The 24,138-nt window shown below is 32.0% G+C and overlaps 3 protein-coding genes across 4 annotated transcripts; 2 read left to right on the forward strand and 1 right to left on the reverse strand.

Moving 5' to 3' along the window:
• Positions 1-514: 514 nt before the first annotated feature.
• LOC130941719 (uncharacterized) lies at positions 515-2,564 on the reverse strand. Its single transcript, XM_057870295.1, has 4 exons — positions 2,396-2,564; positions 1,612-1,713; positions 1,344-1,510; positions 515-788 (listed from the first exon to the last, which is right to left on the reverse strand). The coding sequence occupies exons 1-4, from the start codon at positions 2,499-2,501 to the stop codon at positions 681-683; spliced, it is 483 nt and encodes a 160-aa protein (XP_057726278.1). The 5' UTR covers positions 2,502-2,564; the 3' UTR covers positions 515-680.
• A 5,808-nt stretch (positions 2,565-8,372) lies between these two features.
• On the forward strand, positions 8,373-15,411 carry LOC130940184 (uncharacterized). Its single transcript, XM_057868252.1, has 12 exons — positions 8,373-8,500; positions 9,100-9,217; positions 9,507-9,603; positions 10,058-10,164; positions 10,668-10,790; positions 10,904-11,057; positions 11,534-11,594; positions 11,687-12,063; positions 12,799-12,989; positions 13,344-14,740; positions 14,853-15,233; positions 15,322-15,411. Exons 1-11 carry the CDS (start codon positions 8,373-8,375, stop codon positions 15,097-15,099), a joined length of 3,000 nt encoding a protein of 999 aa, XP_057724235.1. The 3' UTR covers positions 15,100-15,233; positions 15,322-15,411.
• Positions 15,412-16,412: 1,001 nt separating this feature from the next.
• Positions 16,413-19,162, forward strand: LOC130940179 (plant UBX domain-containing protein 4-like). Of its 2 annotated transcripts, none has more exons than XM_057868245.1 (4): positions 16,413-17,116; positions 17,996-18,269; positions 18,446-18,541; positions 18,646-19,162. In XM_057868245.1, exons 1-4 carry the CDS (start codon positions 16,422-16,424, stop codon positions 19,015-19,017), a joined length of 1,437 nt encoding a protein of 478 aa, XP_057724228.1. In that variant the 5' UTR covers positions 16,413-16,421; the 3' UTR covers positions 19,018-19,162. The 2 variants fall into 2 exon arrangements, with proteins under 2 accessions (XP_057724228.1, XP_057724229.1); XM_057868246.1 differs by having other exon boundaries at positions 17,999-18,269.
• The last annotated feature ends 4,976 nt before the right edge of the window (positions 19,163-24,138 follow it).

The following is a 24,138-nucleotide window of genomic DNA, read 5'->3' on the forward strand; positions in this document are numbered from 1 at the left end:
AATTTTTTATAAGTGTTTAAAAATTGTCTCAAAATTTATTAGAATCTAAAATTGTTATTTAGCCAAACAAACTATTAATTGTTAAAATTAGTTTCGGTCAAATTTATTATTTCAAATTGAGTTTCACTATCTGTAAATATTAAATATAATTTAAATATATGATCCATATATAAGATCCCATGGAATTTGAAATCATATGGACCATTCCCCTCAGCGTCAACTCTTGATTATGATCAAGCTAAACCTTTCTAACCTTCCAATTTGAGCTAGACTTATCAAGATAAATGGATAGCTTCGCCTCACAGTTTGTTCGTGTTTCCAGCCTATGAGATATGACTTGATCAACTCTGTCATAATGCTTTTCATCTTTCATACTAACCCAGTGTAAACGAGATACGTATTTACTTATTTCGTTTATATTGTAAACGAGAGAAGTAATGTGATCTTTTTTGATAAAAACGCTAATAAATATATATTTCGATAATTAATATATTTATTTTATTTATTTAAAAAAAATCCGATAATTTTATTCAAATATATGTGACAGTCACACTAATTATTCTCTTTAGGCAATTTACGTCTCATAAAACATTTCATTGATTACTATTCTAATTCACATCAAACACTTAACAACGAAGATGAAGTAGTTCCTAATAAGATCAGATTTTGAGTTTGGAAAACTAGATTGAAGACACTGATGATTCAGAACCGATTTTGAAGGGAAATTTAATGCAGGTTAATTGGTTGTCCTTATAGTCGTTGAATGTCAGCTTCACATTATAGGTTCCCTGCAAAAATAGCACAAGTTAAAATAATGCATAAGAAGAAGTTAACAAGAAATTAGTGGCAAATTATTTTTTATATTGGGGTGAGAATGATGGTTTTTATGATTATGGATTGTAAAAGTGTGAATCTTAAATGTGGCACTATTTGATTTAAAATGTAGAAATCGAATCCTTCTATTTTTATGGAGTAAAAATCAGATCCTCTGGTTTATGAACTTTAAAAAAAAATCACAACAAACAAAATAAATTCTTTGAATACCAGAATTAGTTATTAAGTTTAGGGACCAACAACTTTTGTATTTTTTAGCCAGCATTTAACCATTAAAAAAAAAGTGAGTGATTTCTCACCATTGGATATAATCTCACACCATTAAAAACACTATTGATGGCCAAATTATGGTTACAAAATACCAAAGTTGCTGACCCTAGCATTCCTCTATTATATATTTGTATTCCAGCATATATTTTATATTGGTGGCTTGACTTTGGTGACTGATTTTAATGTACACGTAACGTTTTCGTATTATATATTCGGTTTATTGTAACGGAAAAACTAACCAGTGGAGTATAGGAAGGCAACAATTCAGTGTGAATGAGGGTGAAATCGCCAGCAGGAAGAGGACAAGGTGCTTCCTCACATAGATCATGGTGAAATATAGCAGGTGCTCCTTCTGCTCCAGCATATGTAATTTCATACACTAAGTCCCCACTTGGAATTGTTTCAGCTGCATCAAAACATATACAGGTTCAACACATTATATATCATTAATTATTGATGGAATTAAATTATGAAGTTTAAGGGAAAAAAAAAGTGTTATATATATACGTGTATAAGCAGAGATCTTGAAGGTGAAAGGCTCTCCTCTGACCACAGGATCTGGTAATATCTTCACATCACTCACCTTCACAACATAGTTTGCACTCTTCTCTGCATATCAATATCATACAGTTCAAATTAAATAAATATGCAAGGATAAAATCAATATGCAAGTCAAAAGTTATACAATTATATTATGTGTATACAAAAAATTAGTCACTAATCTGTACTGTGTATGAAAATACGAACATTTCATAAAAAATGTTACTTAAGTTGCTAAAGTAAGGACGTATAGTGAGAGTTTTTTAACATTTATAAAGATACTTATAAATCATTGATTAAAATAATCATCATATATCAATATAGTGAAAGTTGAACTCATCACATTTTTATAAGTGACAAATTTTTTATTAACTATATTCCACAAAGAGTTAAATAACTTTAATTTAATGATTAGCAATTTAGCAGACATGCTTTATGTTTTGAATCTTTATTTTAAAATTCAGCATTATATTCCATTTTCCTATAGACAATTGGGTATAATTTTTCATGCTGGGAACACTATAACGCCAGAACTTAAGGCATGAAATTTAATTAATTGAATATGACCTGCTGCTGAATGAATCTCTCTAAGCTTATCCATAATGGATATATAATCACACAGAAGAAGCTCTAAATAACATAACATGAAGCAGGATGAATGCAGAGAATGTTGAAGAATAATAAGCCAAAAATCATAGAACTCATAAAATAATAAAAAATGGTAGCAAATAAATTAATAATTAATTTTTACCGCAGTATTTGATAGTCTCAGCTTGAGCTTGTAGCAAAATGGTGGAAGAAGAAATGCATAGGAAGAGGAGTATTTTGAGCGCTGAAGTAGAAGAGTGAATCTCCATGGCTATTGATGAAATCAGATTATGAAAATGCTTAGTTTATAAAGTTTCTCAACGTATATATACGACAAACTAGTTACTAGTTTTAGTAATAATTTAATATATTATATAATAATAACTCGTGCAGCATGTGGCTCAATTTTTTCTATTATTGTTATATTTATTATGTGTAGTGGTAAATAATTTATGATTTATCTTAGTGTTTAATTATGTTACTGAAGTACTTAATCATGTTTAAAATTTTATTGATTAATTCAGTTCAATTTGTTTAGTTTTATGGTATAAATTTAAAAAAATATATATATAAATTAATTGGATTCTGATACAGGGCTAGGTAGGATGAGATGGGTATGAGACAAGTATATATACCTGCAGATTTGGGACAAAAATTAAGATATCCGTGAATAATTAGAGGAAAATGGAATAGTGAGTGTTCATAATACCCGTTCCATCATGCCTCATTATCATAATATTTTATATTTAATATATATTTTATACTAATAATTAATTTTGATAATTAATTTTATTATAATTGATATATTTTTTTTTGCATTTTTATCCATTTATTCTACTTGTTTCATTGGATCACTCTTTATAATAATGCTGTGATATTAGTCAGCATTAACCAAATTAGGATCGATTTTGTAATAAACTTATCAAAATTGAATTTTGAAAAAATAACTGTAAATTTGTAACGTATAGAAGTAACTTTTACTAAACATAAACATTAATTATACTTGGCAAAATAATTTTAAAATTTAAAAAATTATAATAGACTTAAATATGATGATAAATTTTGATATTTATTAATATTTGATATCATGTTAAATTTTTTAATTTTGAAAAATATCAATTAATTTTAAAAGATATATCTTTAAATATTTTTATATCATCTTTAACTTTTAAAAATTACGAATATAAATATATATTTTTTTATATTTATCAAACATAAAATAAAATATTTATACTTTTAAACATTACAAACACCTATTTGAAAACTGTAAATACTAAGTATTAATTGAATTCAAAAGTTTTGGAATATCAATAATTTAGATGAGATGGTGAAAAAAAAAGGAGAAAATATTTTCTCCATTTAAATTTTAAATCAGTATTTTTTTAAGTATTTAATTTGACATCAAATTTATTAAATTGTACAAGAAAGGAATGGCGTCTTTTTTTTATTCCAATATTACGTTTATATAGAATGCATTTTGAGTTGAGGTGTGTATGGTCCGACTCGACTCGAAGACTCGACTTGGTCTGGAACACTTTAGGAGTTATTTTGGTGTTCATCAGGTCTAGGGTCGAGTAAGAATCTCAAAAATAGATTCGGTTATTATTTTGGATCGGGTCCTGGTCATGACTTAGGTCATTCGAACTCGACCCGGTGGTCCAGTCATCATACACAATTAATATTTTGTGTTATTAGTGATGAATGATGGCTATTCTTATGTGAAATTTAAGTATTGTAAACCTTAATATTTTGTGTTATTAGTTATTGATGAGTTTGGAAAACTCTATTTTTAATTAAGTGATGATCAAACATTATTAATATAATTAATTACAAAATTATTAAATTGATTTTGGATTAAATGTTGATTAAAATAATTTTGCAATACAGGTTTTTATTGGGCCGAAATGAAAAGAAGAGATTCCAAACCCAATAAAATCAAAATTCAGCCTTATGCAATTTTTGTCATATGAATGTTGGATGAAATATTTTATTAGATGGGCCAGTTTTACTTATTATTGATACAAGCCCAAATTATCTCTCATCCATGATCCGAAACCAAACTTGAAAGAAAGCAAATGTATTGTGTCTAACTTCCAACGGAATCTATTTCTAGTGAAATTCAAATTTCATTAAAGTGAAGTTAATACATGCATTGGAAACATGAGAGAGATTGTCATTGATATGATTGATGGCATTAAGGCTACACGCTACTCAGGGAAGGAAAAGCAATTTCTTTTCAATTAATTTGTTTAATTCATTTAATTGCTTCTCTTCCAATGGTTTCTTCTCTCTCATTCTTTCTTTCTTTTCTTTCGGTCATTACCCAACAAACTATGGAAGCCATGACTAGACACCGAAGAGAGGAAGAAGCACGCCAAAAGACTATCACAATGATGGCAAGAAAAAACAAACAAAAAGTATGCTGTGGCTAAGATTCTCATTCACTTGTGGTAAGATTTTGTGATGAGATCTTGACTCCTCTATACCAAAAATGGTAGAGAAGATCTCGGTCAGCAAAGAGAAGATCTTTGGAGGGATGGCTTGTCTCTGATCTTGCTCAACCACTGCAGGAGGTAGCTACAGTGGCTACGTGATGAAAGAGGCAGAGATAGGAGCAGATGAAGCTATCATCATCATGAAGCATCAAGGGCTAGAAGTTCATCTTGGAGAGCAAGAAAAGATGAAGGGCTCGGATTGATGAAGATTGGTGACCAAGGAAGGACTAGAGGTAATTGCATGTTGGATTTTGCATGGGTTATCTCTTCTCTCTCTCTGACCGAACCGGTTCTATTTTGAAGAAGAAGAGTTTAGCTTGGTTTGTTTGGTTTCAACCGTGAAGGCTTCTCCCTATAAGTAAGGGTGAACAGTCAGGGTTTGAAACAAGGAGAAAGTGTGAGAGTACAAGACACAGATTTCTCAGAGCTACTTGAGCTAACAAATTTTTTTCTCCTTCAATGTATTCTGTTTTGTATTTTTCTGTTTAATTTTGTCATGTCTTGAGTCTCATGGAAAAAGGCTAATAGTGAAGTTTGTATGAAAAAGCCATAGAGCGGAAAAAGGCAGAGAGTGCAAAATTAAAAGAAAAAGTCATAGATGTCTTTAGAGTTCCTTTGTTCATCTATGTTGTGTTTCATGATTTTGTGGGAATCCCCTTGTAAGTTGGGTTAGCACTTTACAGTCTGTAATCAAGAAGATTATAGTGAAATTCCATTATTGTTGTGATGGAGACTGGATGTAGGTTGCACTGCACTTAGCAGCTGAACCAGGATATATCTGGGTGTAATTTTCTCTCTCTTCTATTCCATTTCTGTTTTCTACTGCACATGAGATAAAACTGAAAAAATATCTCGTGTCAAGTGACGATACAAAAATAAAAGTCTCGTGGCTAGGAACGAGACAAAAATAAAAAAGTCCCCAAAAGTTGCTTCAAAGACCAGCAAGTGTTACTAAGCAAAAAAGGGGGCTAAGATTCAACCTCTCATTCTCTTAGCCACTGAAGACCATCAATTATTATAAGACTATAAGTTAATGTTTTATGTTTAAAATGTATAAGATTTTAGACTAATGCATAATATTGGGTTATTTGTATTGATTTAAATATTTGGTGTTATTAGACAATATTAGTATTGATTATGGTTATGCTTTAATTTTAGAGAAGAGTTGGTTCTTGTTATATTTTACTAAGTGAATTTTACCATGTCAAATAATGGTTGGAGTATTAAAAATTTGGATATTTTCATATGCTAACTTATAAGAAGGTATCAAGGTAATGTAATGTTAACGGCCCAGTTTTCACCCGGTTTTTATCCGGTATAATCGTGGCCCAAAAGTGTATAGATTTCATCGGGTTTAGGGTCAAATTCGAGTCTAATAAATAGGTCCGGTATATATTTTGGGTCGGATCTGGCTCACATCAAACTTAGTTTCACTCGATTCATGCACACCCCTAATTTTGAATAGGCTAAAAGTGAATCAAATAAACTCATGAGCCAGTTTGAACTCGATTAGTTAGCAGGTTAATAAGATACGCTCATGAGTCACGCAATTTTAAATTTGAATTTAAACTCGAATCTTAAATGAGTTGAGTTTGAATTCAGATAATCTTAATTTATTAACTTTTGGATTATCTTAATTATACATATAATTTATTATAATTATTTGTATTAATATATATTTTATATTTTATACACATATATACATATATAATTTTTATATATTATTATGACAAAGGATATAAATTATAATCGATAAAAATATAAGTTTTTATTTGAATAGAATTATAAAATGTGTTCATGTTATTTGAGTTTGTTTGTAAGTTTTTGGGAGTTGAGTTTAAACTTTATAAATAAGCTCGATTATTAATAATTCATTAGTCGAATTTAAATTTAATCCGACTCAACTCGAGTTACTTCTAATACTAATTTTTAAAAAAATAGTAAAATTATTTTTAATTTTCACACCATTTATTAATTTTTTAGGATGCCAAATTGTATTCATTTGATCACTTCCTATTTTATTTGTTTTTGGTTCAATTATAGAAACTTATTTAGAAAATGCTAAAACTATAAAGAGGTTAGTTAGAAATTAATAATTAATTTAGCCAAAAGTATTAAACTAAATTAAAAAAAATTTTCACAAAATAATTTTTACATGCACAAAAAGCGAATAGCTTTCGACAACGCAGGTTCTCTCAGATCTCTCTCTCTTTCGCATATCAAAAACGAAGTGTAACTGCAGATTGAGATTTGATTCCAAAACCATGGAGCTCAATCCATCACTCTCACCCAACATAATAACCTTCAGGTTCCATTCCCACATTCTCCCTCGTTTTTCTCACCATTTCTCTGTCACTGTTCTATTTGGATCACACCTTAATCGATTCAATTTTCGAGTTTCAATTTGATTCTGCTTATCGTCATCTGTTGCTGTTCTGTATGATCGCATGTTTTTTTAAACGAAGAAGTTTTCTTTTTGTTTTTGTTTTGGGATTTTGTGGTGCATGCACACATGTCTTGTAGCCCAAGCTTTAAACGTTATGTTAGGATCATGCCATGATCAAGAATCACGATTACGTGAGTGTCATGTTATCGTAGACAAAGGCGTTGAAATCAAATTAATAGACATTTGGACGAGAAAATTGTTAGAAAACTAGGTTTGATTGGGTATATATATAGATATATATACCAATGTATAGTCAGCTGAAGTGGCAGATGCTTAGCTTCTTCACTTAATCGATTGTATTGGGTTCGAGTCATGGGAATTGAGTAATTGATACTGGGGAGGACTTTGTTGTGTCTGAGATCTCGTTTTCTCGAATAGGACTATCTACTTATTGTTCCACCAAAAGAAAAGAATCAAGTATAAGCAGGGATGATCACAGGAAGAGACGAAAGGGGGAGTTGGGACCAAAAGATAAGCAATATAAGTTCAGATTTAATGATATGAAAAACCAGGAAGTGGGGAATCAAACCATAGTCCCATGGTGAGGTAGGAAAGTGTGTAATGCTTGTTAGAATTTTGTATTCTAAACAATGTCGTCCAATATGTTACATCAGAAATTAGTCTAAGTGTGTTGTTAATTACCGCGTAACTGTCTTGTGACCAACTGCATTGGCGGTTATTGAGACAGTTTGTTCTCTGATGGTGAGAACATATATAAAGCATCTTTTGGTTCCCAATTCTGATCATCAGAAACACTTTGGTTCCATCTCGGTTGGTGGTTCAAGAATTGAAAAATTCCAAATTGAATCAAGGATTCTCAATTAAACAAGGCTATGGCTGGAGGTATGTTGATTACTGTGATTAAGAATTTTCTAACAATGCTGTATGAGTTTGTGATGTAAGTTTCAAAGGTTGTCTCAGCTCCTGTAATTTCATTGTCTGCTGCTATAATTTCTGTCATGAACTTCAGTTACATTGTTCCAATTCTGTTGCAATCCTGTATGAATAATTGGTGGGCCCTTCCTCTCTTTTGAAATGAGTCTCATGCTAGTGACATGATGTTTCATGAGATGATTTTCTTTAGTTGAGAGGGTATTTGGATTATTGTTGAACGTGAGCTTTGTATTTTTTTTTTATTATTTTTTTTTTTTGTGATAGAAATGGTGGAATTGTTGTTGATTAATGGGGGTACTGGGAAAATGCGGCGTGCTGAGGTGACGGTTGAGGAACTGCTGGTGGACAGAGCAGTCAAGGAAGAATGCACATATGAGAATCTTCCCAAAAGGCTGCAAGCAACTGTGTCTTCCAAAGATGAATGGCACAAAAGGTTAGGAAGAGGAAATATACCTTTGTTCTTCTCCTGCATGTGTCTTCTGTTGTGGACTAGTAGTATAGTATTGCTTAAAATATATCTTTTTTAGGGGCTATAATATATATTTTAACCATTTAGTTATCTCAGCTGAAATGGCAATTGTTTGACAAATCTTTACTGGTGAATGCTGATTCTCAATGAGTCATTACGATATTGAGCAAAACTGAGCTAGGGCCTAAGTACTCATAATTTAAAGCCCCATAAATTTGAGATAGCATTTTGCTGTGTTGCACTCATATTCTTTTGTTCAAAGGGGATGGAGAACTCTTTTTAACGCTTTCATAAGTCTTTTCTCAATTCCTTATATAAATTAGTTGTTTTCCTAAAGTTATTGTGCCTTATTTCAATAATCAAATCACAATATACTCCTAAGAAAAAGCAACTTTTGAGTTTGATGGATAATTCTTGTTTACGAGTTTTTCAATTAGATTTTCATGATTGCGATACTTCCTCTAATTTTAGGGCTCATCCGTCAACTATCATTATTGTTTTTCTTGTATATATATAATTATAATGTTGCCTTCTCTTGTGCTTGCCATGGAAATTTCATTCAGGATAGTTCAGCACTGCATAAAGAAGAGACTTCAATGGAGTAGTTGTTATGCCCGGAAAGTCAGTAAAGAAAATGAATATTATGACGAAATGATACCGTACTTGCGAAAGCATCTTGCTGTATGTGGTCTTCTAATGTCTGTTACTCCAATTTGAATTGTATATCAATTGTTAAATATATGCATATGTTCTTTTATGCATTTGGAGAAATCAATTTTGATGATTATGTATTTTATGAAGAAAATTGAAGTTTAATTCCTGAAAAATTTAAAATACTATATTGTAATTGTTATGCCTTAATTTAAGGGTCTGGGTTTTGATCAATAATTTAATCATATTATGTTGTCTTTTTATTTAAAAACATTTCATTTTTGGGCTAATACATTTGTTTCTAATATGCCACTTGCAGCTATTTCCATATCACTTGTCAGAGTACGTGTGTCGTGTAATGAGAGTATCAGCTTTCAGATATTACTGTGATATGCTTTTTGAAGTAATGAAAAATGGTACTTGTTACTTGCTTGTTTCAATCCCATATGAATATACTCCATGATGTTCATGCTTAATTTTTGCTGTATATAGTATGAAATCAAGACATTTTTTCTTCTTGATTTTTTCTTTCAAGTAGGGAAGAAAAATGCTATCACCTCTATTACTAGATACTTTTGTGGCATTTGCTTTTGCCACTAGACCTTTTGGCTTTACATTGTTACCATAGTCAATAAAATGTGGAAAATATAACTTCTTGTTTGATATTGTTTCTAGTTGTTATAATATATTACATCATTTATAGGAACTTAATCAATTTATGACTTATTATTGACTTAACAATATTATAGGTACTTTTATTGTCTTCCTCTTTACTTGTTTGATATTCTCCTTGAAGATAGATTTGTGAAATTGTAAAGGTTTGTTTGAATAAAAGCTGGCTTCCAAATGTTTTTTTTTTTTTTTATGTAGAGCAACCTTATGACAGCATCCCAAATTTTAGTGCCGCAGATGCTTTAAGACTTACAGGAATTGGGAGAAATGAATTTATTGATATAATGAACAAGTGCAGATCTAAGGTACTTCAAAGATTCGCCTATATGTTAGATTTAGTGGCATTATATCCTTCATAGAAAAACTATCCTTTAGCTTTTATTTCCCTGCAAAACAGACATTTCCATGCATATTATATCATGCATGTAACATCTCTTTTACAGAATAGGATATATGTGTAATGAGGGAGGTAGTAGAAAGAGAATTGCAAATTATAATGGAAAATAATTTTAAATCCTTGAAGAATAAAGGCAATTTCTTTGATATCAGCAGTTTTATGCCTTTGCCTAGACTCATAGCAATTGTGATGAACAATCTTGTATATATGTATTTATTTTTGGATGACTTTCAATTTTCCCTCATAAATTTGAATTTTGTTAGTCCATGGACTTTATGCCCGTTGTCCGAATCATGATTTGGATTTGATAAACTTCTCAACTATATTTTGGTATGCCGTTATGCTTAAAGGCAGGCTGGCAACGTTTATCAGTACTATCTCACCCATCGTTTTATCTTTTGGAGTATCCAGAAAATCATGTGGAAAATAAACAAGTCAATAGCAAGAGAACATTTGCCTACTCAACCTGTGGATTTTCCAATTGAACCATGGTGGGGAGTTTGCCTTGTCAACTTTACATTGGATGAATTTAAGGTGGGGACTACTTGTCAACCTTTTGAAACAAAGGAACTTATAATAGCGTTCATATAGTGTTATTTTGACAATGAGAGAAACTATCATGTTCCTTTTTTCTTTTACTTTAATAGAAACTCTCCGAAGATGAAATGGCCACAATAGACAAAGTCTGCAAGGAAGAGGCAAATTCATTTGTCATGTTTGATGCTGCTGTTGTAAGGGGTCTTAGCAAACGAGGACTGGTCTACTTTGACATTCCTGTCTATCCTGATGACCGACTCAAAGGTATGTTCGATGTGCATTTTGATTGGAATTTTAAAGAAAACTTTTGTTTTTCAGAAAAAAGGTGTAGGTTGATGTAAATGAGGTTTACTTATTTTTGTAACTTAATCTTTCAATGATTTCACCTTTTATTTTGTTAATGTTCAAGCATGTTGATAATGGTGTACTTCTAAATATATACCAGTTCCTTTTTGAAGGAATTACATTTTTCTTCCCATCATTTAGCATAAGATTGTACCGGGATCATGCTTAGGCTTTGTTGCTTGGACACATGACTAGTAATATTTAAAAATATTAGGCTCGAAGAATATATATACTGGGTTTGAATATGCATTGTTTTATAATTAATTGGGTAGTAGAAACATAATACACAAATTGTAAGGAAGATCCTAAGTGCATGTATGACTTTAAAAACACTATTTTCAATGTATATGTTTGTCTAAATGACTTCAGTAATATTTATATTTATGGTGGTTTAGTTTCCAGGCTTGAAGGTTTTGTTTCTAACAGGGAGCAGTCTTTTGAAGATCCTATTGAAGAGTAAAGCAGTTATTTTATGAATTTCTTTAAAATTTTGTTTAAGTTTTTTGTTTGCATATAATTTGAATCTAATGCTAAACCTTTTCTCTCAGTTTGGTGTATGCAGTTTTTGTTGTTTCAAATGAAAATGCAACTGTTAGTGAGTTGGCAACAACGCTACAGGCTGATTTGTCACATCTGCAGGCAGCTGCTGCTTTTATGTGTAGATTGGGATGGGCAACAAAAGCAATGGATCCTCAACCTGTTGTTCTAGATACAAGTATACCTGGTTCTCCTAAGAGTGTAAGTGGTGACGAAGATGCCTTTAGTGCTTGTTTGGGTTCAGAGAATCAGCTTGTTGATGGTGAATCCATTCAAGGGGATACTCCACGTTCAAAGAACCATGGCCATCGTTCTTCTTATACTCGTGTTGCTTTCATGGTTGATGCCAATATTACTTCATATCTTATGATGGGTTCTGTTTCACCAGGTTTATACCTTCACTCTCCCATCCCGAAGCATAAAATTTGTTTGCTATAATTTATTTTTTCTGAATTTGTTTTTCAAGTATGGACTCGAAGTTAGCTGCTGTTATAGAAAATTTTGTTATAACCCAAACTAAGGTTCCTCATTGTTTTTTTTTAAGTGATTGAGTGGATGACTAAGCTACCAATTTTTGTTATATCTCATGTATATATTTCCTAGTCCTACAATTGAACTTTGTCCTTTAGTCTCAATAATTTCCAGTACAATTGAAAAACAATGCTCCTTTAAGTTTCCAAGTACCAACATTTGTAAATGTTTGTTTTGCTAGAGAATTGATCAGTTTGGCAGCAATCTGGTTTTGTGTATAATTGATTTCCAGGGTATGATAAGCAATGAAGTCGACCTTTCAAAAATAGAGTTGATCACCAGTTTTACAAGGTTATCGAAAGAATTCAGTAAAAACTCGTGGTGCTGTTTTCTTATTTGATCATGTGTTGTTTAATGAGATAGAAAAGCAATCATGTAACCACTTTTGGGAGAGAAAAATTTGATTATCAACTACAGCATTATGTTGTTACTTCATAATCTCCCCCCATTTTCGGCTTTTGCTACTTAAGGAAAATGATGATCCTCTTGCTGCTTATGGTGCCAACTTATGTCATTTATTTTTCTTTTCTCTTGCTATTTCTTACTAAGTTCGTCCATTAATGGAAAGCACACTTTCTGTCGAACTTTTCAGGTCTGAAATCTCATGCAGTAACACTATATGAAGCGGGGAAGTTGGGTCATGCCAGCATTGATGATCTTTGCAAGGATCTTAGTACTATAGAGGGTGTAACATTTGAGGGAGAACTACAGGAATTCGCAGATCATGCATCTAGTCTGCGTTGTGTATTAGAATGTCTACAATCAGGGGGAGTACTAACTACTGTAGCTAAAGAAGAGGAGGAAATTGATAAGACGAGTGTGGTTACTTCAAGCAATGATGAAGCTAAAGAGGAGGAAGGAAATGGTAAGACGAGTGCGGTTACTTCAAGCAATGATGAAGCTAAAGGGGAGGAAGGAAATGGTAAGACGAGTGTGGTTACTTCAAGCAATGATAAAGCTAAAGAGGAGGAAGGAATTGGTAAGACGAGGGAAGTTACTTCAAGCAATGATGAAGCTGAAGAGGAGGAAGGAATTGGTAAGACGAGGGAAGTTACTTCAAGCAATGATGAAGCGGAAGAAGAGGAAGGAATTGGTAATATGAATATGGTTACTTCAAGCAATGATGAAGCTAAAGAGGATGAAGGAATTGGTAACATGAGTATGGTTACTTCAAGTAATGATGAGTCAAGTTCTGTGATCACAGCAGTATCTTCTGCAGAAAAGTCAGAAAACTCTCGTATTTCAGAGGCTGATATAAACAATGATAATTTATTAGATTCAGAAGAGCATGAGGAGACTTCTATTTCCTCTGAACCTGTTCCTAGTAGTATGAAGGATGAAACCCGTCATAGTCCATCGGAAGATGACAGTGGTCACATTCATAAAGCTAGTAAGTCAGACACACATATCCCGGTTGTTGAGAATCCATTAATACTTGGAATAGAAAAGCTAAAAAAGAGAAAGAAATATCGTGTAGATATCCTCCGCTCTGAAAGTTTGGCTTCTCTTGCACCAGCAACTCTTAATCGTCTATTTATTCATGATTATGATATAGTTGTGTCCATAGTGCCTCTTCCTAGTTCATCAATTCTTCCTAAACCCACAGGTCCAATTCATTTTGGTCCTCCTGCCTATTCTTCTATGACTCCATGGATGAAATTGGTATTATACTCAACTATAGCCCGTGGTCCTTTATCAGTTGTTCTGATGAAAGGACAGTGTCTGAGCCTACTTCCTGCTCCATTGGCCGGTTGTGAGAAAGCCCTTATATGGTCTTGGGATGGTTCAGCAATAGGAGGGTTAGGAAAGAAAGTTGAAGGGAATTTAGTAAAGGGTAGTATACTCCTACATTGTTTAAATTCGCTTCTTAGATATTCGGCTGTGTTGGTGCTTCCTCTCAGTAGGGCTGATCTTAGTAAATCCGGAAATGTAATTACTTTGGATATTCCTTTGCCCTTAAAGAACTCAGATGGGACTGTTGCCTCTGTAGGAAAAGAGTTAGGACTGTCTGAAGAAGAAAATTCTAAGTTGAAACCTCTCTTAACTGAGTTGGCAAAAACGGCAGAACTGTCATCAGTTGGTTACATTCGCCTGTTGAGATTATTTAGTGGACGAGAATCAAATAAACGCTCTTCTGGCACATATGATTGGGTTCCATTAAGTGTGGAATTTGGGATCCCGCTATTTAGTCCAAAATTGTGTAGTAACATATGCAAAAGGATAGCTTCATCGGGATTGCTTCAGTGTGACTCATTTAGTGAACACCATGATGCAATGGTAAGCTTAAGGAAAAAGTTACGCGACGTTTGTGCCGACTATCAATCAATCGGTTCAGCCGCAAAGCTTCTTTACCATAAAGAGCAACCCAGGGACTTCTCTGGACCAATAACAAACTATGCTAGCGGAAGATGGAATTCATTTAGGGATGCTGCTTCTCCCATTTCAGGGACATCAACTCCACAACAAAGGGTTAAACTTGCTAATCGACAACGCTTCCAAACCGGAGTATTGTGCTTCGATGGAAGTAACATCAGGTTTGCTACTGAACATTTTATTAATGCATAACTTACTTCTTAGATGGAATCATAGTTAATTTCATAATTTTGATTTCATAATCAACTCACATTCATTGAATGGTGCATGCAGATCATATGCATTAGCTCCTGCTTATGAAACTTCCACAAGAACTATTGCAGAAATGCAGCATACAGATACAACTAATACTGAACTAGAAGAAAATGATAGCAAAGAAGCAACCCTCCCTGGCGTTAATATTATTTTTGATGGTTCCGAGTTGCATCCATTTGAGATAGGTGCTTGCCTCCAAGCTCGCCAACCGGTTTCCTTAATAATAGAGGCTGCAACTGCTTCAGCATCTGCAACAATCAAATAGTTACGAAGTCATTCCTACACATTACTCCTCTTTGATACACATGAATGACAATGCTGTGTGCCATGTGCCAATGTTAATGCTACTTCCTGTTTCATGGTTGATGATTGTGCACAAAGTTGGCCTCAAGTTTGAAGGTAAGGTTCATTATGTTTTGGTAGACACTTCAATGGACTTGGTTTCTTACTCCTTATGAGTTAGTAATGCCTGTTGTATTTGCTACAGATTTCTTCTAAATCAGAATATTCAAACCAGTTGGAGAGATGGAGCTCTGGAGACTAATTATTTAATGGTCTTTAAAACAATGTAAATACATATATGACATGAATTTTCTTACTCATGTCACATAGTGCACTATATTGTAGGGATTCTTAATTAAAATAATAAAAAAATAGTACTCTACCCAATTGTCCTCAACAAAAATTTCATTATACTTTGTTCACTTATTAAATTTTTTTGATATGGTGGTAGATTGTTGACTTTTTGTGAATTTGTTATACAGGTAAAAAGATTTACGAGGAGTAAATATGCCGAATTTGTGCATAAATCATAATAGGATATTTTCATTAAGTTTAACGCCTTAAAAAGGATTATGAATAAACGAATATCCTTAAATTTGAATATAAATTGTTACAAGCTATTGGATTTTATGGTTTATTCATATACTGTATCAGTTTACAGATTGATGAACAAACAGTGACTCGTAAATAATCACAAATAATAAGTTGTATTTTATGGATTGAATGTAAAATCCTTTTATCTATATCTATAACCAAATAGTCAAATACACATACACAACATAAACATATTACCTTCAAAATTATACCCAATATATTAAAACACATAATAAATTATCACAAACTCAATTTATAATCCACTAAACATAAAAGTAACAATTTTTTAATTACTATGTATAACATCCAATAAGTTCTGTCCAATCAACAAATTCAAATTTCTATCTAAATCATTTGCTTAAAGAAGTGGTTAGGTAATATGTTAAATATTAATATGACATGCACGCAAGATCTTTGTTTAATGTGGTAATAAATTAATGATCTTTGTCTTACAATATATAAGATTTAATAATTAGCTGAGACCAATATATTCAATATGTGAGTGTATTAGTATAGGTGAGTATTATGATATGTACTGTTTAAATTTGGATGCTTTCTAACGCATTCTCTTTAAAAAACAATACTAATATGACACGGCTTATCTTATACTTATAACATTATTGCATTGACATGTTAATTTGTGATGTATTAGTATTATCTAACCTGCAATTTCCTCACTTAAACATCCAAACTGGTGATGACTAAAATTAAATGGATGTGGGACCCACAGTGTTTCATACGCAAATCGCACTTCATCTAAAAGAGAGCAGTAGTAGCAGCTGGTCCTGGTTGCGTGGCTCATCAACTCAACAAACCGAAACAGAAACAGAAACAAAAACTGCGATCCCAATCTTGCGAATTGCAATGGAAACGACGAATCCCGATAATCCCGACGCCACCGCCGCCCTAGTCGACTCCTTCTGCGAGGTCACCTCCGCCACCAAGCAAGAAGCGCTTTTCTTCCTCGAATCCCACAACTACGACCTCGACGCCGCCCTCACCACTTTCCTCGACAACGATGCCAACAACAACAACGCCGCTGCCGCTGCCGCTGCCGCTGCCACTGCAACTGTCGCCGCTAACATTTCTCCTCCAAACAACGCCGTTGCGAATCCCAACGCCCTTTCGGAATCTCCTTCTCCTGCTTCCGAGCCTCACTCCCCTGACTTCTCGCCCTCTCCCTCTCGCTCCCGTTCTGCTTCTCCTACTCCCTCACGCGCTCCCTACGAGCTCCGATCGAAACGGGCCAGCGGTAAGGAACCCGCCGCTAAGTCCTCAGGAAGCCAACGTGGCGGAATCCGCACGCTCCGTGATCTCAAACGCTCTTCTACCGATCAAGGGGACGAAGACGACGACGATGATGATTCTGATGAGGGTCAGTACTTCTACGCTGGCGGTCAGAAGAGGTAATTAGCGATCCATGATTCTCTTGTTTCTAGGGTTTTGTATATTCGTTGCTTTGGTCTCACGTAGTCAATGGAAATCCGCAATATTATTTTTTATTTAGGATTTAGGATTCAATCAAGAATTGGCTTTGTTTGCATCTGCTATAGCTGGCTTAGTTAGTTAGCACACTGTGCCAAGAATTTTGCTCTTTGTGTGTATATCTAAGTTCAGCACCTTTGATTACTTTGTGCAACGTGAGTTACGAGGTGCTGTTGTATTAGTCGGGTTCCCTTTCATTGTGAGTATGTCGCTGAAATTTGCAACCTCCATTGATGCACCATTTTGCCTATGTGGCACGTCAAATATTAGCAACTGTTAGTGCATTTTGTTGGAGAGTGCTAGTCTTTGGGGGGCATGATGTTATTTCTTTCTTTTGGGGGGCAATTTTGTTGAAAACCGAAACTTTGGGTGGCGAAAATGCTGGTTTACTCAAAATATTAATTGTAGGCATTAATGCATTACTGTATGTGTTTATTCTTATTTGATCAATTTGACATATATTTGACACTGAATTTGAACTAATTTTGCTGTTTTGAAATCTGTTTTTTGACTTAGTTCTTTTTGCTTGTCTTCTAATTTTGTTATGTGTTTAATACGATCTTGAATGTCTCTTTTCGGGTTGCATGATTATCTCCTTTGCCTTCATTCTGTGAACTTTCTCTGATATTACTTATTAACAATTCTTTTTGGCCTTGACCAATTGCATGCACAGTTAATGGTATTTGGTATTATTTAAGAGGAGTTTGCTGTTTTTGGCACCCGTATCACTAAAAAGAATTTAAAAAACAATCATGTATGTGGAGCTGAAAGTGAGTGACATATTGTTTTCATGGTTATAGTAGCATGCTTGTCCAAGATCCTACCAAAGGTACCGATGTGGATGATATTTTTGATCAAGCGAGACAGTCAGCTGTTGATCCACCTTCTGAAAATACATCAAGGTCAAGGAGTTTTACTGGCACAGGAAGATTGCTTACTGGAGAGACTGTGCCATCTGCTCCTCTACCATTAGAGCCTATTACACATGCAGTCACTTTCTGGAGGAATGGGTTCTCTGTTGGTGATGGTCCTTTACGGAGTTTTGATGATCCACAGAACGCACCATTTCTGGAGGTAATCTAACTGCCATGGTGTTTGATTCAAAAAGTTCTAGATAAGCCATATATTCGCATACTTCAAACTTTAATTCATTGAAAGTTATTATTCTCACACCTGCAACATGTGAAAATTGTTGATCACTCTTTCCATTTGAATTGTTATATTCTTATCATCATTTATTCCTCGAACAGAGCATAAAGAGATCCGAGTGTCCCAAGGAGCTTGAACCAGCAGACCGAGGAACTTCTGTCCATGTCAGCCTCACAAGGAAGGATGAAAACTACCCTGTATGCTCTTCTTATCTCACCTCATGTAGATTTGTTATCTATAGTTATCTGTGTATCTATGTGTTATTTACATTTCCTTTTTCTTTTTTGCAAATTATCTACAGGAACCAGCAAAGCCACGTCATCTCCCTTTCCGTGGTGTTGGAAGAACTTTAGGTAGCAGCTCCTCCAGTGGTGAAGCAGCTGGTGAATCTTGCGTAGCAGCTCCAGTGCCAACAATGGGTTTAGTCATAGATGAGTCACAGCCAGTAACATCAATCCAGTTAAGGTTAGCTGATGGTACACGCATGGTTTCTCGTTTCAATCACCACCACACTATCAGAGATGTCCGAGCATTCATTGATGCATCAAGACCCGGTGGAGCAATTAGTTACCAACTGCAGACAATGGGTTTCCCTCCCAAACAACTCACTGAAATGGACCAGACTATAGAGCAAGCTGGTATAGCCAATTCAGTTATCATCCAAAGATTGTAGGTTGTTTTTTCACATTCTATATTCAGGTCAACTTGAGATTACCTGCATTTATGGTTAAACATTGATTGATCAACTTACTTTGGTGAATTTCATATGACGTGCTTGGTTAGTATATTCTCCTTCCAAAATGGAGTACTTTCTTGAAGAGAGATTGAATATTATGAAACTTGATGCCAAAAGAATTCTTAGGTCATAATTCTTTGTTACCCTCTCGGTATTAAATTCCTGAAACTTTTTTTTTTGGACCTGAAATTCGTGAAACTTTGACGCCATGTTTCATCTTTTTTTTGGTATACAACGGGGCCTGAAGCCCAAGGAGCCATGTTTCATCTTAAATGGAGTTAAATAAAGGTTTTGATCTACCAAAAAAAAAAAGGTTTTGTTCATAGTTTAATAGCCTTTTTCTTTCATGTTTCATTTGAAGTTGTTTTCAAACCTGAATTCCTTGCAATTAGTGTTACTACATTTGGTACCCAAAAATAAAATTCATACGAGAAAGGATCCTAAGGTCCAACTCAAGTATAAAGAAAACCCAAGGTTGAATCCAACGAAGTAGGCCCAATCTTATAAAACGTGAGCACCAAAAGGGAAAAAAGAAAACATATCCAATTGGCGGTCTACATTACCATGTCGAATCAGCCACACTATCAGGTAAAGATGTATTTCCATTTAATATTATATAACGCTAAACAGTAAACTTCTTAGTACTATTTATTGTTGTGTGTTTGGGACATGGGGGTACATTCTTACTATTTACTTTAAATAATTTGGAAGATTAAATAATTCGTTGTAAGTTTATTTTTTTTATAAGTATATAATTTATGTATATATTTTTGCTCTAGTATTAATAATTGTTTACCTGGATAAAAATTAACGTTGTTACTTTTTTATATAAAATAAAATATTTGAGCTCATAAAAAGTGGGAAATGTATTTTAAAAAATAAAAAAATACTGGTTTTGAGTTCTATATGATGTTATAATTTATAAGGACTCTTTGGATAAACAACTATTAAGCACATTTGTTAAAATTTATTGAATATGAAAATATGTTCTAATTAGTAAAAATTGAATATAAAAAGTATATATATATATATATGTAACAAATTTTAAGTGATAATATATAATTAAAATTATACATTTTGAATTCAATAGTGCATGTATAATTTTCTTCAAAAAAAAAAAAAAAAACACAACACAACATGTCAAATTGTCAATCATCATGTAGGGCAAATTGCAATAGTAATAAAACTGTAATGAAGAGACATTAGGTGTGTCCCACAAAGAAGGCAACAAATTATATAATATGGGTTTCTTTTGCTCTCTTTTTCCCTCTCTTCCAAAAAAGCTTTTTCCCCTCTCTCCATATTACTATTTGATTAGATTGACATGACTCCTCTGATGACCTATGTGTGTCTTTGCATGAATTCCAATTCTACAAAACGGTGTCGTCTTCTCTCCCTTTTCAAATCCTTCCTACCTACTAGCTAGTGTAGATAATTATGTTCAATACATTCATTTTATTAGCGTTAAAAATATTTTTTAATAACATTTATAAAATTTAGTTTCATTAAATTTTTATATAGAAAAACTTTTTCTAGTCAAATAGAATATTCTTTTCACATAAATTTTCATTATCTGTATTTCAGTATTATATCATTTTTCTGAACTATTTTTCATTCATTTAGAAAATAAAAAGTGAAAAATGAAAGATTTCTCATTATCATATATGAAAGGCACAAGTCAGTTGTGAAAAAGCAAGAAGCCAAGGTGTTTGAAGAGTGATAAACCAATGCAAAGATCCGAATATATATCATCACAAAAGGGAATATCACATGCATATGGCAATACAATACACTGATGATGGGTGATGATGATGATGATGGAGAGGTTTGGATGGACGGTTGATGTTTGATTCTTTTCAATCACAAACATAGCCAACACATATGCCACTATACTTACTCAAAGCCAAATCAAAGAAGAAAGGTAAATTGAATATTTGATTACCAAAAGGAACATACATGCTTTCATTTTTCACTTTAATTTGCTTTATCACATGCCACTCAGTTTTACAATGTTCCCCATCAAACTTGTTACAAATTAGTGTCCATTTGTGCTTGTTTAGTGGTAAACATTAGCAATAGTAGAGTTTTTAATTAAAAAAAGAGTGTTTTGTCTAATAAAGTTAAGCATAGAAAAATAGAAGTAAATATCAAATCGATATTTAAAAGATTCTAACGTTAACAAAATTGTATCTGACTTTTGTTATTGACAAAATGGTCTATAAAATATTTTAAAATTTGACAAGCGTATCTCCGAACTCGCTGGAGCAAATCTCCGGCAAGCACAATACTGAAATGGCCACCATATTTTGGTGACCTTGCAAACTATTTCCCAAATCCTAATCTCTCCCTCTCCAACGCAGTCTTTCCTTTCATCTCCCTCCCCATCGCAGTCCTCCCCTTACCCAATGCAATCCCCTTTTCCTCCTCCTATTTGTTCCAGTGAGTTTGAGGACATGTTTGTCAAATTTTAAAATTTTTAAGGACTATTTTGTCAATAACAAAAGTCAGGAACCATTTTATCAGTACCACAATCTTTTGAGTACCGATTTGATATTTACCTCTAGAAAGATATTATTATTATTATGAATTTAATTTTGATGCACTGTTAGAAAGCAAACTAATCCTAATCCCCAGAAAAATTGATGTTGAAACCCTAAAAGAAGATATATAAACCAAGCTTAGCTTGTTTGGTTTATAATTTGTAAAACACACATAGTTTGGTTTAATTAGAGTAACTTTTGCTTTCTTACTCATAAGTTTTAAACTGTATGTAACACAACGTAATTTTATCAAATTATACATATTAAAACAAACTAAATTTTAATTCAAAACATTATGTATAATATGCATACACAATAAGAATGTGTGCTAGAAAAACTATATATGGAAAAATTGGTTCAAATTTAGGCCACATTTTGAGAATATGCATCAAATCTATTAAAGACAAGCCCTACCCTAGTTCTTACAGCACATTCCGGGCATCACAATTTGATCTGTCTACTATTTTTCAATAGAAAATGGTTTTTTTATTATTAGATAACTTTCATAAATTTATGATGTCGTCACCATTGTATTTTAGAATAAACTGTAAATTCCATTTATTAATATGAGAGCCAAATTCTATCTAATAATAATAAATTTTAATACAATAATTACATAAAAAAAACCTTAGCATTATTCTACATTCCTCTTATCGTAGTTGTGTTTAATTTAATCTTTTAGATTAGAGAAATATTATATTTATTCTCTAACAATGAATATCTTGTTGACGGTCATATATAGTGGACTTTACATAAAGAGGTATAGTTGTGTTGAAAAGTAGAGATACAATGGACTAAGACTTTTAATTATATTTTTATTTTTAAGTTTTTATGAAAAAATAAAAATAAAAGATATTTTTTATTTTTTATTATTTGTTGTAAAAAAATTTAAAATAAAACTATAAATAAATAGATCCTATTAGAGTTTTAATTTCAAAATAATAATTTAATTACTACATTTTATAATCATAAATCAAATTAGTCTCTTATACAAATTATATTTTAATTAACGTTGTTAATAAAATAAGATATCAACATATGAATAATTAAGTGTTATGTATGTATTACAAAATTACAAGTGAGCAAAATATTTTTTTCGATATGTGATATATAAGGCTGCATGAATTTAAAAGGAAAACTAAGACTGAAAGATAAAAATTAATTTAATTTTTTATATTATATTTACTGTAAAATATATATAATTAAATTATGTATCATTATTATGTTTGATTTATAATAAATATGAAGATCAAAAAGTATATTTAGAATTAAAATTAAATAAAATATTTTTTAAAAAAATATTTATATTGTTATAATATAATTAAGATCAATTAGTATTATTTAGTAATTAGTATTATTTAGTATTACTAAATAATACTAATTGATCCTAATTATATTCTAATAAATATAATTTCAGTTTTTATATCTAAAAAATTTAATTTTTTATATTTTTATTTTTTTAAAATACTAAAAAGATTGAACTTTTGAGTCTCAAAATTTTAATTTTAATCTTTAATCGTTAAACACAACACATAATTTTAGTCCTCCAATAATCTTAATTTTAATTCCAAAAAATAAACACAACCTAACTGACAATGTTAGTATTTCACGTGATACTTAATAGTTCAAATTTAATTTGTGAGAGAGCCTATAAATTTATTGATGGTTTTTAAAACTATGGATTAAGTTTATCAAGTAGAATTCTCGAAAATCAAATTAATCAATGGATTTGTTCATATTATGACATGATTAAGATGCACAGTGTGACATAGCAAGAGCAATACATGTGTAGAGTAGTTGTCTGCAAGAAATGAGTTATATGAAAAATCCTATTTGTCAAACTATCAACAGTAGTAGTACACATACATGAACAGTGCTATTCCAAAGACCAATGCAAGGCAAGGAACCTGAGACTAACATAGTGTGAGATTGTGACTTTTATAACTGCGTTTGAAATAAAGACTACCAGATAGAGATTAGAAAACAAAAATTAAAAAAATAGATTAAATTATATTTTTATATTATATTTAATATTTTATTATATTTATAATATTAAAAGAATTAGAATTTTATATTTTAAAATTAAAATTTTAATTCCGATCTCAATTTATAGAATATAATACTGATGATACCACTTTTTTCCGTTTCTAAAATTATATTTGTTCATAGAGACAGGACACTAAGACAGGGACACTAAGAAACAGAATTGTGTTTGATAAAAGAGATATGAATAGAGATAATGTGTCGAGAGATATTGAATTAATATATTTTGTATTTATCAAAGAACACAAAAATACTAATAAAGAACACAACTTATTTTTTTATTTTTTTATTATTCTTGTTAATTTTTTATAATTATATTTTTTATTATTATATTTTTCGTCTCAAATTTTTTGAATGAAAAAAATAAGAGTGAATTAAATCTTCATAATTTATTTTAGTTTATTACTAAATAGAACATAAAATTTTATGTCTCTATCCTTTTATATCTTGTTCTCACAAACAAATGCAGCCTAAA

The sequence above is a fragment of the Arachis stenosperma genome, chromosome 7, assembly GCF_014773155.1.
Source record: "Arachis stenosperma cultivar V10309 chromosome 7, arast.V10309.gnm1.PFL2, whole genome shotgun sequence".
NCBI lineage: Eukaryota > Viridiplantae > Streptophyta > Magnoliopsida > Fabales > Fabaceae > Arachis > Arachis stenosperma.

Coding starts and splice junctions, on each gene's coding strand:
- LOC130940179 (XM_057868245.1), top strand. CDS start 16,422: ATGGATGTGGGACCCACAGTGTTTCATACGCAAATCGCACTTCATCTA. Junction 17,117..17,995: donor TACGCTGGCGGTCAGAAGAG/GTAATTAGCGAT, acceptor TCATGGTTATAG/TAGCATGCTTGTCCAAGATC. Junction 18,542..18,645: donor GGAAGGATGAAAACTACCCT/GTATGCTCTTCT, acceptor AATTATCTACAG/GAACCAGCAAAGCCACGTCA.
- LOC130941719 (XM_057870295.1), bottom strand. CDS start 2,501: ATGGAGATTCACTCTTCTACTTCAGCGCTCAAAATACTCCTCTTCCTA. Junction 1,714..2,395: donor TGAGACTATCAAATACTGCG/GTAAAAATTAAT, acceptor ATTGATATGCAG/AGAAGAGTGCAAACTATGTT. Junction 1,511..1,611: donor CAAGATCTCTGCTTATACAC/GTATATATATAA, acceptor GTTTTGATGCAG/CTGAAACAATTCCAAGTGGG.
- LOC130940184 (XM_057868252.1), top strand. CDS start 8,373: ATGCGGCGTGCTGAGGTGACGGTTGAGGAACTGCTGGTGGACAGAGCA. Junction 10,791..10,903: donor TTACATTGGATGAATTTAAG/GTGGGGACTACT, acceptor TTACTTTAATAG/AAACTCTCCGAAGATGAAAT. Junction 14,741..14,852: donor TTCGATGGAAGTAACATCAG/GTTTGCTACTGA, acceptor TGGTGCATGCAG/ATCATATGCATTAGCTCCTG.